Raw genomic sequence first — 19,133 nt, 5'->3', positions numbered from 1 at the left:
GGAAGTTGGAAGACTGGGCATCCAAATGGCAGATGAACTTTAATGTGGGCAAATATAAAGTGATGCACATTGGGAAGAACAATCCAAATCAGTTACCTGATGCTAGGGTCCACCTTGGGAGTCAGCACCTACGAAAAAGATCTAGGTGTCGTTGTAGACAATACACTGAAATCGTCTGCCTAGTGTGTGGTGGCAGCCAAAAAAGCAAACAGGAAGCTAGGAATTATTAGGAAAAGGGATGGTAAATAAGATTGAGAATACTATAATGCCTCTGTATTGCTCCATGGTGCGATCTCACCTTGAGTATTGTGTTCCGTTCTGGTCACTATATTTAAAAAAAAAAAGATACAGCGGAATTAGAAAAGGTTCAAAGAAGAGCGACCAAAATGTTATAGGGGATGGAACTCCTCTCATATGAGGCAAGGCTATAGTGGTTAGGGCTCTCAGCTTTGAAAAGAGACAGATGAGGGGAGAGATTCAAAGTACAAAGACTAGGGGACACTCAATGAAGTTACATGGAGGTACTTTTAAAACAAACAGGAGGAAATATTTTTTCACTCAATGAATAGTTAATCTCTGGAATTTGTTGCCAGAGAATGTGGTAACAGCGCTTAGTGTATTTGGGTTTAAAAAAAGGTTGGGCAAGTTCCTGGAGGAAAAATCTACAGGCTGTTATTGAGATGGATATGGGGGAAGCCACTGCTTGCCCTAGGATTGGTAGCATGGAATCTTGCTACTATTTGGGATTCTGTCAAGTACTTGTGACCTGGATTGGCCACTGTTGCAAACAGGATACTGGGCTAGATGGACCGTTTGTCTGACCCAGTATGGCTATTCTTTTGTTATGTTCAGTTAAACAAATTTTAATGTAGCTGAAGACAGTAACTAAGGAATATTTTGGGGATCCCATGTGGAATAGTTCAGGGTGTCCCAATTTTAGCATAAGCTGAATTGGCTGCACCTGGATTGATGGGGAAACATTTTGCATCTTAGGTACAATTTGTTTAATTGAGCTCAAAGTAAAAGCTGGACTGGCTTAAACAGCCCCTAGATGGCAACCTTACAGTATTCCCTGCTGGTTGTCCTAAAATAATTAACTGTAGTGTTGTTGCCTGCAATGTCATCAGCTGGATATATGAAGATTTTATATAGGTACTCTACTAACACGTCAAAACTGTAAATGGTGATAGTACTTTGTAGCAAATGGACGGTTAGCTGATTTGTTGTAAAAGTATATGTTGGTGACCTGTGCTGCCTTTTTTTTTCTCTAGCTAGGATGGTGCCAATACTCTGAAGTAGAGCTATCCTTGAGAAGGTGGGGGTGAGGAGTGGGAATGGTGAATCAAGGTGTCTACCTAGGGCCCCACACACATCCTCTGTGATTGGCTGCAGAGTCCTGTTGTGTTATGGCCCTCCCCATCTTTCTTGCCTGTAGGAAGCACAAGAGAACAGTATTCTCTGCTTCTGTCATAGAAAAATCACTGAGAGATTAAGAGAAGCATTGCTAGTGTTTTTCTCTTGCTGCTTCCCTTCCCCTCCACCCCCACCAGCATATATGCAAAAGCACGTATGCACACTAGTGCTTGTCCTCTCCGTTTCCTGTGTTTATTTCTCCTCTGGCTTCCACCACTCCTCATTTTGGTGTATCTTACTCGCTTATTCTTAAAAATACATCAAAGTGGTATGCATAGTCTTGTGTGAAAAAACATCAACGATTTTTCTTCAAATTGTAATATGAAACAAGTATAAGGTAAGATGTTTATTAAATGCAGTATCCATATGTGGCCACCAGATGGTGTCAAAAGGTTAACAATTTATTTGGATTTAGCTTGCACCTTTTCATTGGTAGCTCAGGGCAAATTACATTTCATAGTGGACATTTCTCTGTCCCCAAACAGCTTATAGTTTGTTTTATTTTAATCTTTATTATTTCATCAAGAGTTCATCAGAACTCCAACGTATAACAAAAGAACATTCAATCAAATTAAAGGTTATCAATAGAAATCAAACAAAATAAAACATGGAAAAGAAAATAAGATGATACCTTTTTTATTGGACATTACTTAATACATTTCTTGATTAGCTTTCGAAGGTTGCCCTTCTTCGTCAGATCGGAAATTATCAAATGCACACCTCTCCAATCAAATTAAAGCAAAGACACTAATCCCTACAAAAATCCACAAAACTAAGTGTAACATAAAGTATGCAACCTGTATATGTATTGATACAGTGGGAGAGAAGCTTTAAAAGAAAAAATAGGAAAATCAGGCACAATAAACCACTATTAACATCTGCAGGTCACAAAACACATCTTGGAATCCCTATGGATAGAAATTCTACATGTAAAAGGGAAAAGGATAGTGATAGTGTACCATCAGTCCACCTGGCCAGGATGAAAAGACAGATGCAGAAATGTTATCAGAAATTAGGGAGGCGAACAAACTGGGGAACATAATAATGGGTGATTGCAATTACCAGCAAAAAATATATCTTTCTACCTTATATACAATATGTTTGCAAGCAACTATGGCATCCCCTGGGGAATAAAATTTTCAACAATCCCAAAAATGTGGAGAAAAAAAAGACATCAGGTATTACAGAAACACCTCTTTGTCAAAGGACAAGCCTTTTGTATAATGAGGGAACCATATCAATCATGTGTCTTAAAAAAAAAACTCCACAAAACTCTTTTGCCACTTAGCTTAACCATGTGCTCTACAAACATTTGTAAAGGAGACTTAAATAATCCAATTTAAATTTAAAAGGCTTGGAAAGAGTACTTATCTTGGCTGAAGAATTATCCTGCTTTATGAACCCAGCCTCGCGTCCACTGTACTCCACACTTCAATAAAGTCCCGACAGGGTCGCCCTGTTTCGCTACGATATAAAACTCGATGAAAACTCGGTTAATAGAACACAGACACTGTATCCAAGCGGGGAAGACATATGAACCTATGATCTCACATTGCATACAACATCATCATCAGTTTTCAGAATTGAGATGCATTGTATTGGAACAAATGAGAGTTTCGGAAAGAAGAGGTGATATTAGACGCCTTTTAAGACAAAGAGAACAACGATGGATCTTTGAGCTAAAGACTGTCATACCTAGGGGTTTAAATGTAGCGATCGAATGGAAAGCGTTCCTCTGACGAGCAGTCCGGGTGATTGGAATATTCTCGGGTGACGTCAGATGCTGAGTATATAAGCAGATTGTGAAAGTGGAGAAGCCGTCCGCCATGTTTTGAACCAGAGTAAAGTGGAGACGGCGAGACGTTATGAGCTTGGATTTTTTTCATATATATAAATATTCCCCTGAAGCAGCTATATCGTAGCGAAACAGGGCGACCCTGTCGGGACTTTATTGAAGTGTGGAGTACAGTGGACGCGAGGCTGGGTTCATAAAGCAGGATAATTCTTCAGCCAAGATAAGTACTCTTTCCAAGCCTTTTAAATTTAAATTGGATTATTTAAGTCTCCTTTACAAATGTTTGTAGAGCACATGGTTAAGCTAAGTGGCAAAAGAGTTTTGTGGAGTTTTTTTTTTTAAAAACCCCCTTCTAACTCCAAAACTGTAGTGTAAAAATGTTGACTTCACAGGACTGACTTCAAGTGGATCCCTAAACATGGAAACAATTTTTACTTAACTTAATTATCAAGTAGAACAGGTAATGTGCAAGTGGTCAGTCCATCACACTGACCATTGATATGAGGCACATTTAGCCTTAGTATAATGAAGAGAAAACATCAGCCAGCATGGTTAAAAGGTGAAGTAAAAGAGGCCATTACAGCCAAAAGATTGTCCTTCAAAGAATGGAAAAAGGACCCAAATGAAGAAAATAAGAAGCAACATAAGCACTGACAAGTCAGATGCAAAGCATTAATAAAGAAGGCTAAAAGAGAATATGAAGAGAAACTTGCCACAGAGGCTAAAACTCACAGTAACAACTTTTTCAGGTACATCAGAAGCAGAAAGCCTGCAAGACAATCTGTGGGACCATTAGAACATGAAGGACCAAAAGGGATGTTCAGGGAGGACAAGGCCATAGCGGAGAAACTGAATGAATTCTTTGCTTCTGTCTTTATGAAAGAAGATGTAAGAGATGTGCCTGTACCAGAAATGGTTTTCAAGGGTGATGATGCGGAGGAACTGAAAAATCTCGGTGAACCTGGAAGATGTACTGAGCCAAATTGACAAATTAAAGAGTAGTAAATCACCTGGACTGGATGGCATACATCCAAGGGTACTCAAAGAACTCAAACATGAAATTTCTGATCTGCTTTTAATAACATGTAACATGTCATTAAATTTGTCCATAGTACCTGAAGATTGGAGGGTGGCCAATATGACGCCAATTTTTAAAAAGGGTTCTAGGGGTGATCGGGAAATTATAGACCAGTAAGCCTGACATCGGTGCCAGGCAAAATAATGGAAACTATTATAAAGAATAAAATTACAGAACACACAAACAAACATGGTTTAATGAGACAAAGTCAGCATGGGTTCAGCCAAGGGAAGTCTTGCCTTACCAATTTGCTTTATTTCTTTGAAGGCGTGAAAAAACATGTGGATAAAGGTGAGCTGGTTTGATGTAGTATATCTGGATTTTCAGAAAGCTTTTGATAAAGTTCCTCATGAGAGACTCCTGAGAAAATTAGAGTCATGGGATAGTAAGCAATGTTCTGGTGTGGATTAGGAATTGGTTATTGGACAGAAAACAGAGGGTAGGGTTAAATGATCATTTCTCTCAATGGAGGAGGGTGAACAGTGGAGTGCTGCAGGGATCTGTACTGGGATCAGTGCTATTTAACATGTTTATAAATGATATGGAAATCGGAACGAGTGAGGTGATTAAATTTGCAGGTGATACAAAACTATTCAAGGTTGTTAAAACATGTGCGGACTGTGGAATATTCAGGAAAACCTTAGGAAACTGGAAGACTGGGCATCCAAATGGCAGATGAACTTTAATGTGAACAAATGCAAGGTGATGCACATTGGAAAGAACAATCCAAATCATAGTTACCTGATGCTAGGGTCCACCTTGGAGGTCAGCACTCAAGAAAAAGATCTAGGTGTCGTCGTAGATAATATGCTGAAATCTGCTCAGTGTGTGGTGGCAGCCAAAAAAGCAAATAGGATGCTAGCAATTGTTAGGAAAGGGATGGTGAAAAAGACCGAATATACTATAATGCCTTTGTATTGCCCCATGGTACATCCACACCTTGAGTATTGTGTTCAGTTCTGCTCACCATATCTCAAAAAAGATATAGCGGACTCAGAAAAGGTTCAAAGAAGAGCGACCAAAATGATAAAAGATGGAGCTCCTCTTGTATGAGGAAAGGCTAAAGAGGTTAGGGCTTTTCAGTTTGGAAAAGAGACAGATGAGGGGAAATATGATTGAGGTCTGCAAAATCCTGAGTGGTGTAGAACGAGTAGAAGTAAATCAATTTTTTCACTTGTTCCAAAAGTACAAAAATTAGGGGACACTCGAGGAAGTTACATGGAAATACTTTTAAAACAAATAGGAGGAAATATTTTTTCACTCAATGAATAGTTAAGCTCTGGAACTCTTTGCCGGAGGATGTGGTAACAGCGGTTAGCGTATCTGGGTTTGAAAAAGATTTGGACAAATTCCTGGAGGAAAAGTCCATAGTCTGTTATTGAGGCAGACATGGGAAGCAACTGCTTGCCCTGGGATTTGTAGTATGGAGTGTTGCCACGATTTGGGTTTCTGCCAGGTAGTTGTGACCTGGCTTGGCCACTGTTTGGAAAACAGATACTGGGCTAGATGGACCATTGGTCTGACCCAGTATGGCTACTCTTATGTTCTTATTCTGGAGACTACTTTCAAAAAGATATAAACAGGATGGAGTCTGTCTGGAAGGTGGCTACTAAAATGGTCAGTGGTCTTCGTCATAAAGCATATGGGGATAGACTTAAAGATCACAATATGTAGAAAGGCGGAAGAAAGGAGGGAGATGGGAGATATGATAGAGACATTTAAATACCTACTTGGAGGAGCAGCCTAATGGTTAGTACACTGGCTTGAGAACCAGGGAAACTTGATTCGATTCCCATTGCATCTCCTTGTGACTCTGGGAAGTCACTTTAACCTTCCTTTGCCCCAGGTACAAATAAGTACTTGTATATATGTAAACTGGTTTGATGGTAACCACAGGAAGGCAGTATATAAAATCCCATCTCCTTTCCCTTTCCCTTACATGGCATAACTGCAGAGGAGACTAGTCTCTTTCAATTGAAAGGAAACTCTGGAATGAGGGGGCATAGGATGAAGGTGAAAGGGGTGGACTCAGAAGTAACATGAGGAAATACTTCTTCGTGGAAAAGGTGGTGAATTTGTGGAACTGCCTCCCAGTGGAAGTGGTGGAGACAAAAACAGTATCTGGATTCAAGAGATCTTGGGACAAGTATATAGGTTATATTAAGGGAGTGATAGGAGAGTTGATGGCATTGTTGGGCCTGCCTCCATTATATGCAGATCTCTTTCATGCATATTCATTGTGGATATTCTGAAAACCTGACTGGCAAGTGGTACTCCAGGACCAGACTTCGGAAACATTTGGATAGGCCATATGTTCTTTATCTACCTGCATTTTTCTCTGTTTCTATCTTTATAAATTATAAAATGCTAACCAAGGGAGCATAACATGGCTGTAATTAATATCTAATTACAAGAATTATAGGGCCTAGCCCTGTACAACTCCACATTAGAACTAGCCACCAGATAAGACTGATTGCTCATACATGTGCAGTGTATTGGTATTCCTGAGAATGTAGTTGGGCAGAGCAAGAGTGGAATTGCAGTGTACATTTATATTTTGTAAAATGTGTATCTCAAAAGTATGAAACATTGTCACTATTAATCCTACTGCAGTGTTCATTAAGCCTAAAACAAACCTTTCATTTTGTTCGGGATCTGCCTATAGCTGTGTGAAAGCAGCATTCAACAGAACTGCTTTGGACCAGGCTTCCAGAGGATTTCGTGATCAGTGGACTCCACACTAAATGAATCTTTTCTGCCCTACAGTGATGCACCAGATGTTTAGATGTGGGCAATGACATGCCCTTGTGTCAGCAGTTTGCTGTAACGTAGGGTAGCAGCTTGCAAGGGTTAGCATTGATGATCTGCTACAGTCTCTCAACTGTATCCAAAGTTTGATATGCTGTCTCTGAATTCTTTCCTTCATAATTATACATACTGTTAGATTCACACCTCTTTGGTGTTTAGGGGGAAGTGCTGAAGGATAGTGTATGGATGTGGCCATGACTTCTTTATATCTACAGACATAGAAACAAGGGGTATAGTGGATTTACAGTGTCATAGAGGATGCAACAGTTTATTTCATTTTGCTAAGAAACATCATATTGGAAAAGGTTTAGAGTTTATATAGGGCTTTTTCTTGGTGATTGTCTCATATTCATAATTTCTAACACTTTTTCATAAAATTTTAGTTGTTTGTACTTCCTTCAGCATGTGTATAGATTGCTGAATGATGCCTTCTGCAAGTACATAAGTTGCACTTCCTACCCCCTCTCCACTTTTTTACAAAGCTGCACTAGTGAATGGGCTGTGTCGGCATTCCTGCACAGCAGCCACCAGCGTGGCTTTATGAAAAAAAAGGGGAGGGGAGTAAGTGAGGGACACATCAGTAGACCTCTTAACCAAGTGGATGGTATCCATAGATTACAGTGGCATCACTCTCCTAATTATTAGGATCACTGCAAGGCCTAACCATTTTGCTTAATAGAAGCTTTGCAAAAGTATGCAAGAGTGTCCTGGACTGCGTTCTTTCTCTTGGAAGCCTTGAGTAGTAACCACAGAAAGATCTGCTCTAGAAGAATGATGTAGAAGCAAATGTGAATGTACTTGTGAGCTGGAGTGTTATAGCACACATTCTATTTGTATAGCTTAATTTTGTTTCTTTGTGCTGTAATACATTTTACTTCATATTGCTCTTATATTTGTCTTATTTTTAACTTAAATATTTTTGCAATGAAACATTTTTTCCCAGTTTTACCTGGGAGGCTATGAAAAATGTGTGGTTTTTTTTTTTTCATAAGGTTACAGTGCTTTTAAAAACATGTTGATGACAATATTATTCTACCTGATGCTATTGACATTTGTGCATGTCTCTGTTTGCCAGGCAAGTGGCCATAAAACCCACCAACTAATGCAGACAGTTAAGAAAATACAAACACCTCCTTGTAAGAGATCTCTTTTTCTATTGCTTATAGTTTTTCTGCCAATAGGTTTCTTCATTTCTGTATTTTTGCTTTGCTAGTTTAGAGGAGGTCAGCTTTCTGTTTTGGAAGGGTGCATGTGACCTGGTCCACCGAGGTACAGTATATCCTCAGAGCAGTAGATATTAGGAACAGCAGTGAGTCATTCCCCCTCCCCCCAAAAGTGCATTCACTGCCTTCCCAAAAACTCCCCCACCCCCCCACCCGGGCTTACATTAATGATGTCCTAGTGCCCTAGGGTAGGGCAGGCAGGAGCAATCCCCATTTGCATCTGCCTTTTTCTGGGTCTGGGTTCAAAATGGTAGCCACAACTTCTAGTGATAGTCTCATTATAATTATAGTACTGCTAGGATCGTGACCCCTAATGGTGGAAGCTACAGCTGCCATTTTAAACCCAGAGCCAGCACAGGCAGAATCAACTGGGAATTGCTCCTGTTTTGCCGTATCCTAGGCCACCAGGGCATTGCTAAGGTAGGCCTGAAGGGAGCCTACAGGGAGGTTGATGTTCTGGGGTGAGAAGCTCTTCGAGATGGGGTAGAATGTTCATGTAATACAGCAGAGAGAGGGAGCAAAGTACAAACAAAAGTCCAAATAGCAAAAGAAAAAGTACCAGGAGCCTTCAAAATAGGGACATAAATCCTTTAATCATACGTGTTGGTAAAACAATCCTTGGATAGACCCGACATGGGCTGTGTTTTGGCGCTTAGCGCCTGTGTCAGGGGTCTACATTAGACAGAAAAACAGTGGTTAAAAAAGGAATTAGAGAATTATATATATGTATTACTATATATATATATATATATATATATATATACCATTAACATTGGAACAAATACACAACATATAGAGTCAGAAATACTCAAAAACATGTATTATATAATACCATAAAATAAACTGAACATACTGGTTTATATTCATAAAATCATAAAATAGACATCATAGTGTGTATATTGGAAAAAAAACAAACAGAAAATCGATGTGTACAACTTCATTAAAATAGTACATTCATAAAACCATAAAATAAATATACTGGTGTATATTCATAAAATCATAACATCATAGTGTGTATGTTAAAAAAAACAGAGTGTCAATATGTACAGCCACAGTAAAGTGGGTACATTCATAAAACCATAAAACTGGTATATATTAAAATCTTAAAATAGACATAATGGTATGTATATTGATGTGTCTCATAATAGAATGACCTTAAATTGACAAGCAACGGGCTTATTTTACACATCACACATTATATATGTTAAAGGAGAGGTCTAGATAGGTAACTGAAAAAAGTAGGCTCACCACAAAGAGTAGCAGGAAGCGTGCGGCAATGTTGTTTAACTCAACAAGGTTGTTGGAAGCAATATGCTGCAACGGTATGTTGTCCCTCTAGAGATACATATCGTATAAGTACAAAAACACAGACGATTATAATCATTTTGATGTTCTAAGAGAATGGCAAATAGAATCCGCTTCAAACAACAAATGGCGGTAATAGTAATAATGTACAGTAGCGGAACATACTGACACCAAATAGCGGTTCTGGCAATAGTGTATGGTGACTGTAATATGTATATTTATGAAAACAAAATTTAAAAAAACGATGCTATAATTGGTAGTGGCATTTAGTATCCATATATGTTTAAGCTGATGTCACTTTATTTAATGTGTTTTTGTCATCAGAGTGATATCCATCTAAGAGATAAATGATAATGCCAACCAGTAAGCAATAAACCTTGAAGGTGGACATATTTCTTTCTGGTGACACCGTAAGGCTTAAAACAATATATCTGTTGCGGTGCTGAGGTCTATAGGACTTTTGATATTAAAACAAATGATCAGAGAGATGTAGTGAAAAAAGGCGGGAAAAACCGCTTATGCCGGCATTTGCGTTTGAGTGCATAGATAGACTGCATATTATCAAAATTAGTACTTACAGAGAAAACCGGAACGACTAAATAAAATATATTGTGAGGTTGCATTCAGGCAATTTTTGTAAAGAGCTTACCTTCACACAAAATCAAGTAGAAAGATGCTCTAGTAAAAAGATGCTCTCCTTCAGTAATGGAATCCGTAGAGTAAATAGAGTGACCGTTACCAGCACTGGTATAAATATGTATAACCTATGATAACGTCCTTAATTCTTGACATAAAGTGCAGTGAACTCAACACAATTATATTAAGAATAACTATTGTGTGTGTCCGAAATGGTATATATTAATTAAAATAAAAACTGTTTAAATATTGTAATAGAAAACGTGTGCGGTGACGTGTCGTCATGTATATTTGTATGAGTCCAAGTGAGACTGCCATAATGAAAAATGCTAACCTGTCCTTATTTGCATATGTGTGAGTTCAGGTTGGACCAAGGTGAGCAAGTACTCCAAATATCATGACCTAGGTTGAATATTTATTAAATATGTGTTATATATTAAGAATGCTGATCTTAAAAAAATTGCTTGTCTGTATTGTTTAGCAGAGGCGTACATTATTATGAGAAGATCAAAATACACCATTATGGACAACTTACAAGGTGTGCTTGAAAATGTACGAGACATGTATATGTATACACACACATATGTACACACATGCATTTCTGTGTGCATGCCATAAAAATTACAGAGATGATAAAACGGAGGGTAACATTACCACATGTATTAAAAAATTATATAAAAATAAATAAAACATAAATATACACACACACATACATGTGTGCGTGTGGCACAAAAGTTACAGGAGTTCAATAAAAACTACAGAGATATAATAAAAAGCAAAATAAAAAAATCACAATAAAAATTTTTTTGGGGTGTGGTAAACAAGGGGGGAGAGAGAACATAACCACAGAATATTGATACAAATGAAAGTCCAAATAGGAGAATGCTGATTGATGGATCAAAAGACAGACAGATCGATCTCAATGTTAAGGCCGGCTGGGGTGACCGTACCCATTTTGAAAATACATCTCTGTTCTTTTTGTAGCAGTAACAGGTCAAGATTACCACCCCACCATGGTGTTTTGACAACCTGATATATGAAGAACCGAAGATCAGAGGGGGAGTGTGATGTCTATGAAGTGTTGGTCAAGAGGGGCAATGAGATTGCCCTGTCTGATATTGCTTCTGTGTTCGATAATGCATGTCTTGCCCTTCCTTGTGGTCTTGCCTACATACAACAGTGAGCATGGACAGGTGATGATGTAAACAACTTGTGCTGTGTTGCAGTCTGTGTTGTTGCGTAATGGGTAAATTTTGCCAGTCCGTGGATGCTGGAAGATATTGATGTCCAGTGATAATGAGCAGACAGAACACTCACCACATGGATGGTGTCCTGTAACAAGGTCTCTTGTCTCAAGGTTTTGCAAAGTATTGCTGACAGGTAGTGTGGATGGTGCAATGATCTCCTTAATATTTCTTCCGCGAGTATATGCAACAGTGACTTTCTTGTTTTGGAAACAGCAGTGTCCTTCAAGAATATGCCAATTCTTATGAATAATTTTCTGAATATCACCAGAGAGGTTGGAAAACCTTAAACTACATACAATATCTGGTGGTTCTTTCTTGGCATGTGGTTTAAAGAGTTGCTCTCTGTCTGCTGCCCTTGCTTTTTGAAGACCTGTGTTGCTACATCGTAGATGGTAGCCTCTGTCTTGGAATCTCTCTTTCATTGGTTTGGATTGTTGTTTAAACTCCTCGAATTGACTACACAGTCTTCTTAAATGTAGAAATTGAGATTGGGGGAGATTTTCATTGAAGCTCCTACTGTGAAAGCTGTCGAAATGCAAGAATTGATTCTTGTCTATTGTCTTTCTGAAAATGCTGGTGTCAGAACCATATGTTTGTTTAGTGATATTGATGTCCAGAAATGAGATAGATTGTTGGTGATGTTGCACAGTGAACTTTAAATTGGGGTCCAGAGAATTAAGCCATATGTGAAATGCTTAGAGTCTTTCAAGATCACCTTTCCAGAACATCAGAATGTCGTCAATGTATTGTTTCCATAATTTTGTTTCATCTTTGAAGGGGTGAGATTCTAAAAATTCTTCTTCAAAGTGTGCAACATATAAAATGGCGATATCTGGGTCCATGGTTGCCCCCGTGGCTGTACCCCTTATTTGCTTATAAAATTTCCCTTGGAAGCATAGGAAATTCTCTTTTATTCATTTATTTAACACATTTATACCCCACATTTTCCCACTTAGTTGCAGGCTCAATGTGACTTACATAATACAGTAGAGGCAGGCTCCGGTTCGGTAAAATACAAATACACAAAATAGTAGTAAACCTATAAATAACATGAGTATAAGGCAACAAAGATATGATAAAAAGTCCAATAGGGTCCATAGTTTTGTTGTATCACAGGAAGTAGAAAATAAGGTCATGTTGGCCTTTTAAGTCATGACTTTTAAGATGCAAAGCAAAATAAGACCAAGAATATTATAATGCCTGTGCATCACTCCATGGTGCGACCTCACCTTGAGTATTGCGTTCCATTCTGGTCACCATATCTCAAAAAAGATATAGTGGAATTAGAAGAGGCTAAAAGAAAAGCGATCAAAATGATAAAGGAGATGGAACTCCTCTCATATGAGGAAAGGCTAAAGAGGTTAGGGATCTTCAGCTTGGAAAAGAGACACCTGAGGAGAGATATGATTGAGGTCTATAAAATCCTCAGTGGTGTAGAACAGGTAGAAGTGAATCGATTTTTCTCTCTTTCAAAAAGTACAAAGACTAGGGGACACTCAATGAAATTACATGGACATACTTTTAAAATTGAATAGGAGGAAATATTTTTTTCACTCAAAGAATAGTTAATCTTTGGAACTCGCTGCCGGAGGATGTGGTAAAAGCAGTTAGCGTACCTAGGTTTAAAAAAGGTTTGGACAAGTTCTTGGAGGACGAGCCCTTAGTCTGTTATTGAGATGGACACGGGGGAAGCCACTGCTTGCCCTGGAATTAAGTAACTTGGAATGTTGCTACTAATTGGTTTTCTTCCAGGTACTTGTGACCGGGATTGGCCAATGTTGGAGGTAGGATACTGGGCTACATGGACCATTAGTCCGACCCAGTATGGCTGCTATTATGTTCTTATACAGTACAGCATTGTCTTTCATTTGAATAGGTTTCACACTTTACATTGTTTGAATTTGCTTATTGTGTATCGTAGTTTTGTGAGTAAAAATTTGTAAAATAAAAAAAATATCCACTATACATTATATTTGATTTTTGCTTATCGTGTATTGTACTGTATTCTTTGAGTAAAAATGTGTTATAAATCATATTCATTGGCTATTATGTTCATTGAGAACAGTGCGTTTTTAGAGCCACTGATAATTGCCTCCCCCTATATAATCTGTTGCTCAGAGGATGTGTTGTACTGATACCTCACCCCTCTTTTGGGAAAGTATGTTTATAAAATGGATCCTGGAATAGATAATAGGGTAGGGGGAATTCTTTGATTACAAAAATAATTAGAAAATCTTTCAGGGTCTGTTCCCTTTTTGAAACAGTAAAATTTTACAATCTTACTAAAAATGAACTCATCTGATTCTCAATTTCCTTCTTTTTCTTTATCCTGCTACATTGATTTTGAAGAAATGGGTAAGGATGCATACCTTCAGAATCATCCTGTTTTGGTACATAGTCTGTGCTTTTGTTTAAATGGCAACACCTAGTCTTATTCTGAATATGAATCCTGTCTTGAAGAGATTCTGCATTATTAAAGCTATCCTGTGCTGACCACTAAGCTTCTGCCTGGTTGCACAAATTGAAAAGGGGTTTCTTGTTATGCCTAGGTCAATATGTTCACGACTAAGCAAAAAATAAGCATTTAGATTCTTGGATGATAGAAGGTAATGGATCCGATGACCCATCTCTTTTAGAAAGCTGCTGTACAGCATGTGTGGGGGCTGAAAGATTCCACCCTGCACAATTTGCAAATTATGATAACTAAACTGATTAATGCATTATATCAAACTTGTCTCTCGTTTTCTCTTCTGTCCTTTAATTTGTTTTATTTTATGTATAGCCACAGATAGTAAGGATGAAGAACTAAGAGCTCACCCCAAGAGATCCTTTCTGGGTATGTACTGTACAAACCCACATTGCATGAGGTTTTCCTTAGCTCCCTGCTCTTTTTTTTTTTTTTTTATATGTGTATGGTGTCTATGCATTTAATTTGGTGGCTTGTTTGGTGTGACAGCATGTGATGGTCTTGGGCGTCTTCTAATAATTAACACCAACAGGGTTTGCTATATGTGTTTTTCTTTCATGCCAATAGTAGCTATTAGTACAAACAAAGGAGATATGCTTTCAGAGTGTGTTAGGAATCCAGAGTTTGGATAGTGTTTGGATTTGGCATCTTGTCTTCAAGACTGATATCTGGTACTTGGTTTTACTCTGTTCAACTTTACTTTTTAATCACCAGTACCTTGGCCCCTGCACCATTACTGTGAGATCATTCTCTGGATAATGGCCATATTGGTATTTGTCAAATAAATTGCGTGGGACTATGCCACAGAAAGGTACCTTGTTACCGAGAGAGAAAAAGAAATGGGCATACCAAAAAAATAATGAAAATAATAGAAAAAGTCATGTAATCTGCAGAAATAGGTACAATTCAATTTTAAGAATTTTTAAAAAAAATTTTGGGCAAGAGATTGTTCTTCTCCTGTGTCTCTCCTTAAACAGCAAAAAGCGGAGACAGCTGGGTGATAATGTCACTGGAGCCACGCTCAAGTTAATACTTTATTGATGACCCGACATGACCGTTGTGATGAAACAGGGGACTTTCTTGCCTGTGATCTGTAATGCTTTATTTTTCCCCTTCAGTGCATTTCCCTTGTTTGGCCAGCAGGTGGTATCTGTCCTCTGCATTATAGCTGTAGCAGAGGTCTGTATTCTTTTTAGCTTACCTTCCCCCACAGGAAAAGAGGAAAACCCCTGGGGGAGAGTAACCTGCAGTGCCATTGGCCAGAAAACCCTTTAGTATTAGTGCTCTGGGCCCTGATTGGCCCTGAAGCCTAAGATCTAGCCAGAATTTGCTAGAATTTCTCCAGTCTCAGAGTGCGAGTCTGCACTTAGACCCTTTTCAAATCCTATGAGTAGTTATTTTTCCTTAACTCCCCAGGTATTACTTAAGTAGTAAGACAGTGTTTAGTTAGTTTAATATTGATTCCTGTTATTTTACCTGCTACTGTTTGCTGTTTACCTTTTTCCCATTTACTGTTCTACCTTTTTTATGATAATAAACCTAATAGTTTGTTAGCACTGTTGTCCTGGACTGACTAAGAATCCTGGTGGTTTGTGTTCTCAGTCTGTGGGTGTTTTCTAGGACCTGTGGGTCCCATGGGAGTGTGGCCCCAGTGTTCTTAGAAACCACCGGGGAAGTAATTGCAGGTGGAGACTGGCTCAGAGACAAGTAGAACCCAGTCGGTGAGTGGAGGGTATGCCAGTGTAGGAGAATATGCACAGGTGTGAGTGGGCTTGGGCAGTCCTGGGACAGACCCTCTAGGTGCCCGCAGGGTTAACCCCAGGTGGGTGCTAGGGGTAGTGCTTTTACGTGACAGCTGTATTTTGGCACGTGTCCCCATCAGAGGTCAATTAGTTGATCCAATAAATACCGCTATACGATTCAAAACAGTGAAACAGTCTTCACAAACTCACACATAGCAGTATTTCTTTTGTATTAATTGATAGCCCCCTCGTGTAGGCACTTGCCAAAACACAGCCATGTTGGGTCATCAGACTATTAATCTGAGTGAGACTCCAGTAATACATTATCCCACGGCCAACTCCAATTTTTGCTGCTTGAAGAGATTAAGGAGCCATTTATACAACCCCTTCTAGGGTGTATTATATATTAATTGTTTTTAAGTTGTAAACACAAGGATAAGTTAGATGAATTGGAATGGATGAGTATAGACCAAAAACTCTAAATTATTATGTGTAATAATTTATTGTAGTGTTCCATAAAGAGTTTTTTTGTATTTTTCTCTAACTCTTCTGTATGTGCCATACCACCAACAGTCTTGTCTGAGTGGGGCCTTCTCCAGACTCATATAGAGCAGTGGTTTCACTCCTGTCCCAGAGGCACACTTAATTTATCTGGTTTTCAGGGTGTGCTAGATGGAGATGTGCTTATACTGGAATAGAAATGCCATATTAAGGCAAATGTCATGTTTCAATCAGTCCCAGCCGCGCAGGTAGATAAAGTAGCCTGTATGAGGTTAACCAGAATCAGTGATAGTGAAGGGGAGTTTTGCAGTGATGATTCCAGGCCTTCTCCTGAATATGTCTTAAGCAGAGCAATCTCCATTCCAAATAAAGGATAATAGAACTCACACAGCAAGCTACAGTTTTGTGTTTTGTTTTTCTTGCTAGACAGCATTCATTAGTTCCTTTTGCTTCTGAGCCTCAGGAGCAGCATGTTCACAACTATCTTGCTGCCTTCTCTGTCAGTGCTGGATGACGAGTATTACTTCTATGCTGCTGGCAGTTGTGTACAAGCATTTCTTTCTGAGCATGGTATTTCACAGTAAGTTGGGAAACCAGTGCTAGTAGCAGTAGTGACAGAGTCTGTAAATAAGAGTAGATATACTGGGAGCCCAAATCAACCTTTGTGACAAGAAATCCAATGAAACTAAATGGTGATTCATAAGGAATGACTCTGTCCAGAGATTAAAAAAAAAAAAAAAAATACAAAAAGTGTGAACAAGCTCCCCATTTCACTCCCCCCCTCAACTCCGCTATAACCTGGATTGCAGGTAAGCTACCAAGGTTTGCTGAAAGTCCTGCAGCCCAGCACTGAACTATTCAGACTGCTCAGATGATCAGCATCTCTTCTAAGCAGCACCTTCAGTGGAGGGGAATGACGGCAGAAAGGAAGGCAAAGTAGATTTTCTTTCTAGTATCACTCCCTACCCTCCTGTTTCCCTGAATATTTGGAGAGTGGCAACTCTCAGGCAGCCAGTATATTTTATTAGTTGGTACTGCCAGTTCCCCATGCATGCTAGGTAATGAAGCTTTTACTATATCTGTATTGTAACAAGCACACAGGCTTTGCATGTTAAAGAAGCAAGGCAAGGAACAAAGATAGTAAAATAGTACCCACCTTGTGAATCCAGGAAGTAGAAATTATTTTAGCTGGAGAACTACATGCTGAGCTGAAGCAGCCATGGGAGAGAGCAGTTGTGGTTGCACCTTCCCTAGCTGAAAGTAATTTACAAGCAGTGCATATTGCTAGGGATGAGAAGATAAAACTGTTAACATGCAGAAGAGGAGGAGCTCTGAAACAGATTGGGGGAAAACCTAAGAGAAACCTTAGCAGACATAATAGAAAGGACAAACCCCCATCCCTAGGAGGAGTGTTTAATAGTGGGACAGAAGCCAAGTGCTGGCTTGGTAGGGAGACACTGCAAAGGAACTTCCTGAATAAGGCAGTTGATCTCCTGTCTTCCCACTGTCTCTTAGGGCTAGATGCACTAACCCCACATAAAGAGCCCTTTTCTTACCGACTCCTTACTGATCCCACCCTTGTGCAAGTTATGTCAGATGAAGGCGGGACACAGGGAGGAAGGCCCGAAGGGAGGTGATCTGCAGACTGCCACTGCTGCGCTTCTTTCATACGGAGCGAGGTCGAGGTGAGGCATTATGATTTGAATTCAGGGGGGCTTGGCCCAGTGGTGGATGGAGGGGGGGCGACGACGACGACCTCGGGGTGGGGGCGTGGCCCCGGGGGGCAGCCTTGCCCCGGGCCCGGCCCAGTCTCTCGGCGGCCCTGAACCTTGCTGTGTATAATGAGGAACTGCAAGCATGAATAAGGAAGGCTGTTTTCCCCTTTCCATCCTCTTCCCGAACAACTTTTCTAATTCTGCCACTATAGAAGACCCTGCAACTGTGGAGTACTTGCAAAAACTGTCAGATCCGATAGCTCCAGACCTCCTGTTAAATTTTCAACAGTAAAAGTAGGGGCTGCTTTTGTGCATCATTTCAGAAAATGGCTGTGCATTGCTTTGCATGTACATTTGTATAGTAATTAGCTCATTATAATAACTTTGCATTCCATTTTCGTTAGCTGCTACCATGACAGGAAAAGAGCTTGGAGAACCTTTTATGCATGTCTCACTGTATTCCTTGTTTGCTAAACCGGCTAGAACCAGTGTAAAAACCACGTTGCTGGCTCATTGGGTTTTGTGCATCTGGGCCTGAGTTCCCTCGGTGTGGGCCTTAAAGTGTCTGACTGGGTTAGGAACTGGTTGAGTGGAAGGTGACTGAAGGTAGTGGTAAATGAAGCTTACTCTGAGGAAAGGGATGTTGCCAGTGGTGTGCCACAAAGTTTAGTTCTTGGGATGGTTCTTTTAAACATTTTTGTAAGCGATGTTGCTGAAGTGCTGTCTGGTAAAGTTTACCTCTTGGATGATACTACAGTCTGCAATAGGGTAGACACTCCTGATGGTAGACATCCCTGATGGATAACATGAGGCACGACCTTAATGGAACTTGAACAATGGTCTAGGATTTGGCAGCAAAGACATAATGCTAAGAAATGCAGGATCATGCATTTGGGCTGCAAAAACCCCAGGGAATGGTATAGTTCAAGGGGTGAAGAACTTTTGTGCTTGAAAAAGGAGTGTGTTTATAGTTGGTGATCTTAAGGTGGCCAAACAGGTAGAAAAGTTGATGGTGAAAGCTAGAAGGGTGCTTGGGTGCATAGGGAGAGGATTGAGCAGTAGGTAATAAAAGGTGATGCCTCTGTGTAAGACTCTGGTGGCATCTCATTTAAAATATTGTGTACAGGAGAGGATGCATAGTGGGAGCGCTCTCCCTTTAGCAAAAAGTTACCTGATTGTTATTTCAAATCTTCTGGATTGCTC

The 19,133-nt window shown here is 39.6% G+C and overlaps 1 protein-coding gene across 4 annotated transcripts in view; it reads left to right on the top strand.

Annotated features, from left to right (window-relative positions):
• The window catches only part of SLC66A2 (solute carrier family 66 member 2), a 115,998-nt gene that overhangs the window by 17,181 nt on the left and 79,684 nt on the right, over positions 1-19,133 (top strand). Inside the window, exons 4-5 of one of the 4 annotated variants that reach the window (XM_030211976.1) lie at positions 8,170-8,230; positions 14,288-14,341. The exons of 2 other annotated variants lie outside the window; for them this stretch is intronic. In XM_030211976.1, the coding sequence (XP_030067836.1) occupies positions 8,170-8,183 (14 nt within the window). In that variant the 3' untranslated portion in view covers positions 8,184-8,230; positions 14,288-14,341. Of the gene's footprint in view, positions 1-8,169; positions 8,231-14,287; positions 14,342-19,133 lie in introns of those variants that run through there. One more of the 4 variants, XM_030211958.1, reaches the window with a different exon arrangement.

The sequence above is a fragment of the Microcaecilia unicolor genome, chromosome 1 (assembly GCF_901765095.1).
Source record: "Microcaecilia unicolor chromosome 1, aMicUni1.1, whole genome shotgun sequence".
NCBI classification, from domain to species: domain Eukaryota; kingdom Metazoa; phylum Chordata; class Amphibia; order Gymnophiona; family Siphonopidae; genus Microcaecilia; species Microcaecilia unicolor.
Note: the sequence above shows the minus strand (reverse complement) of the source record. Positions and strands in the feature narration are given on the sequence as shown.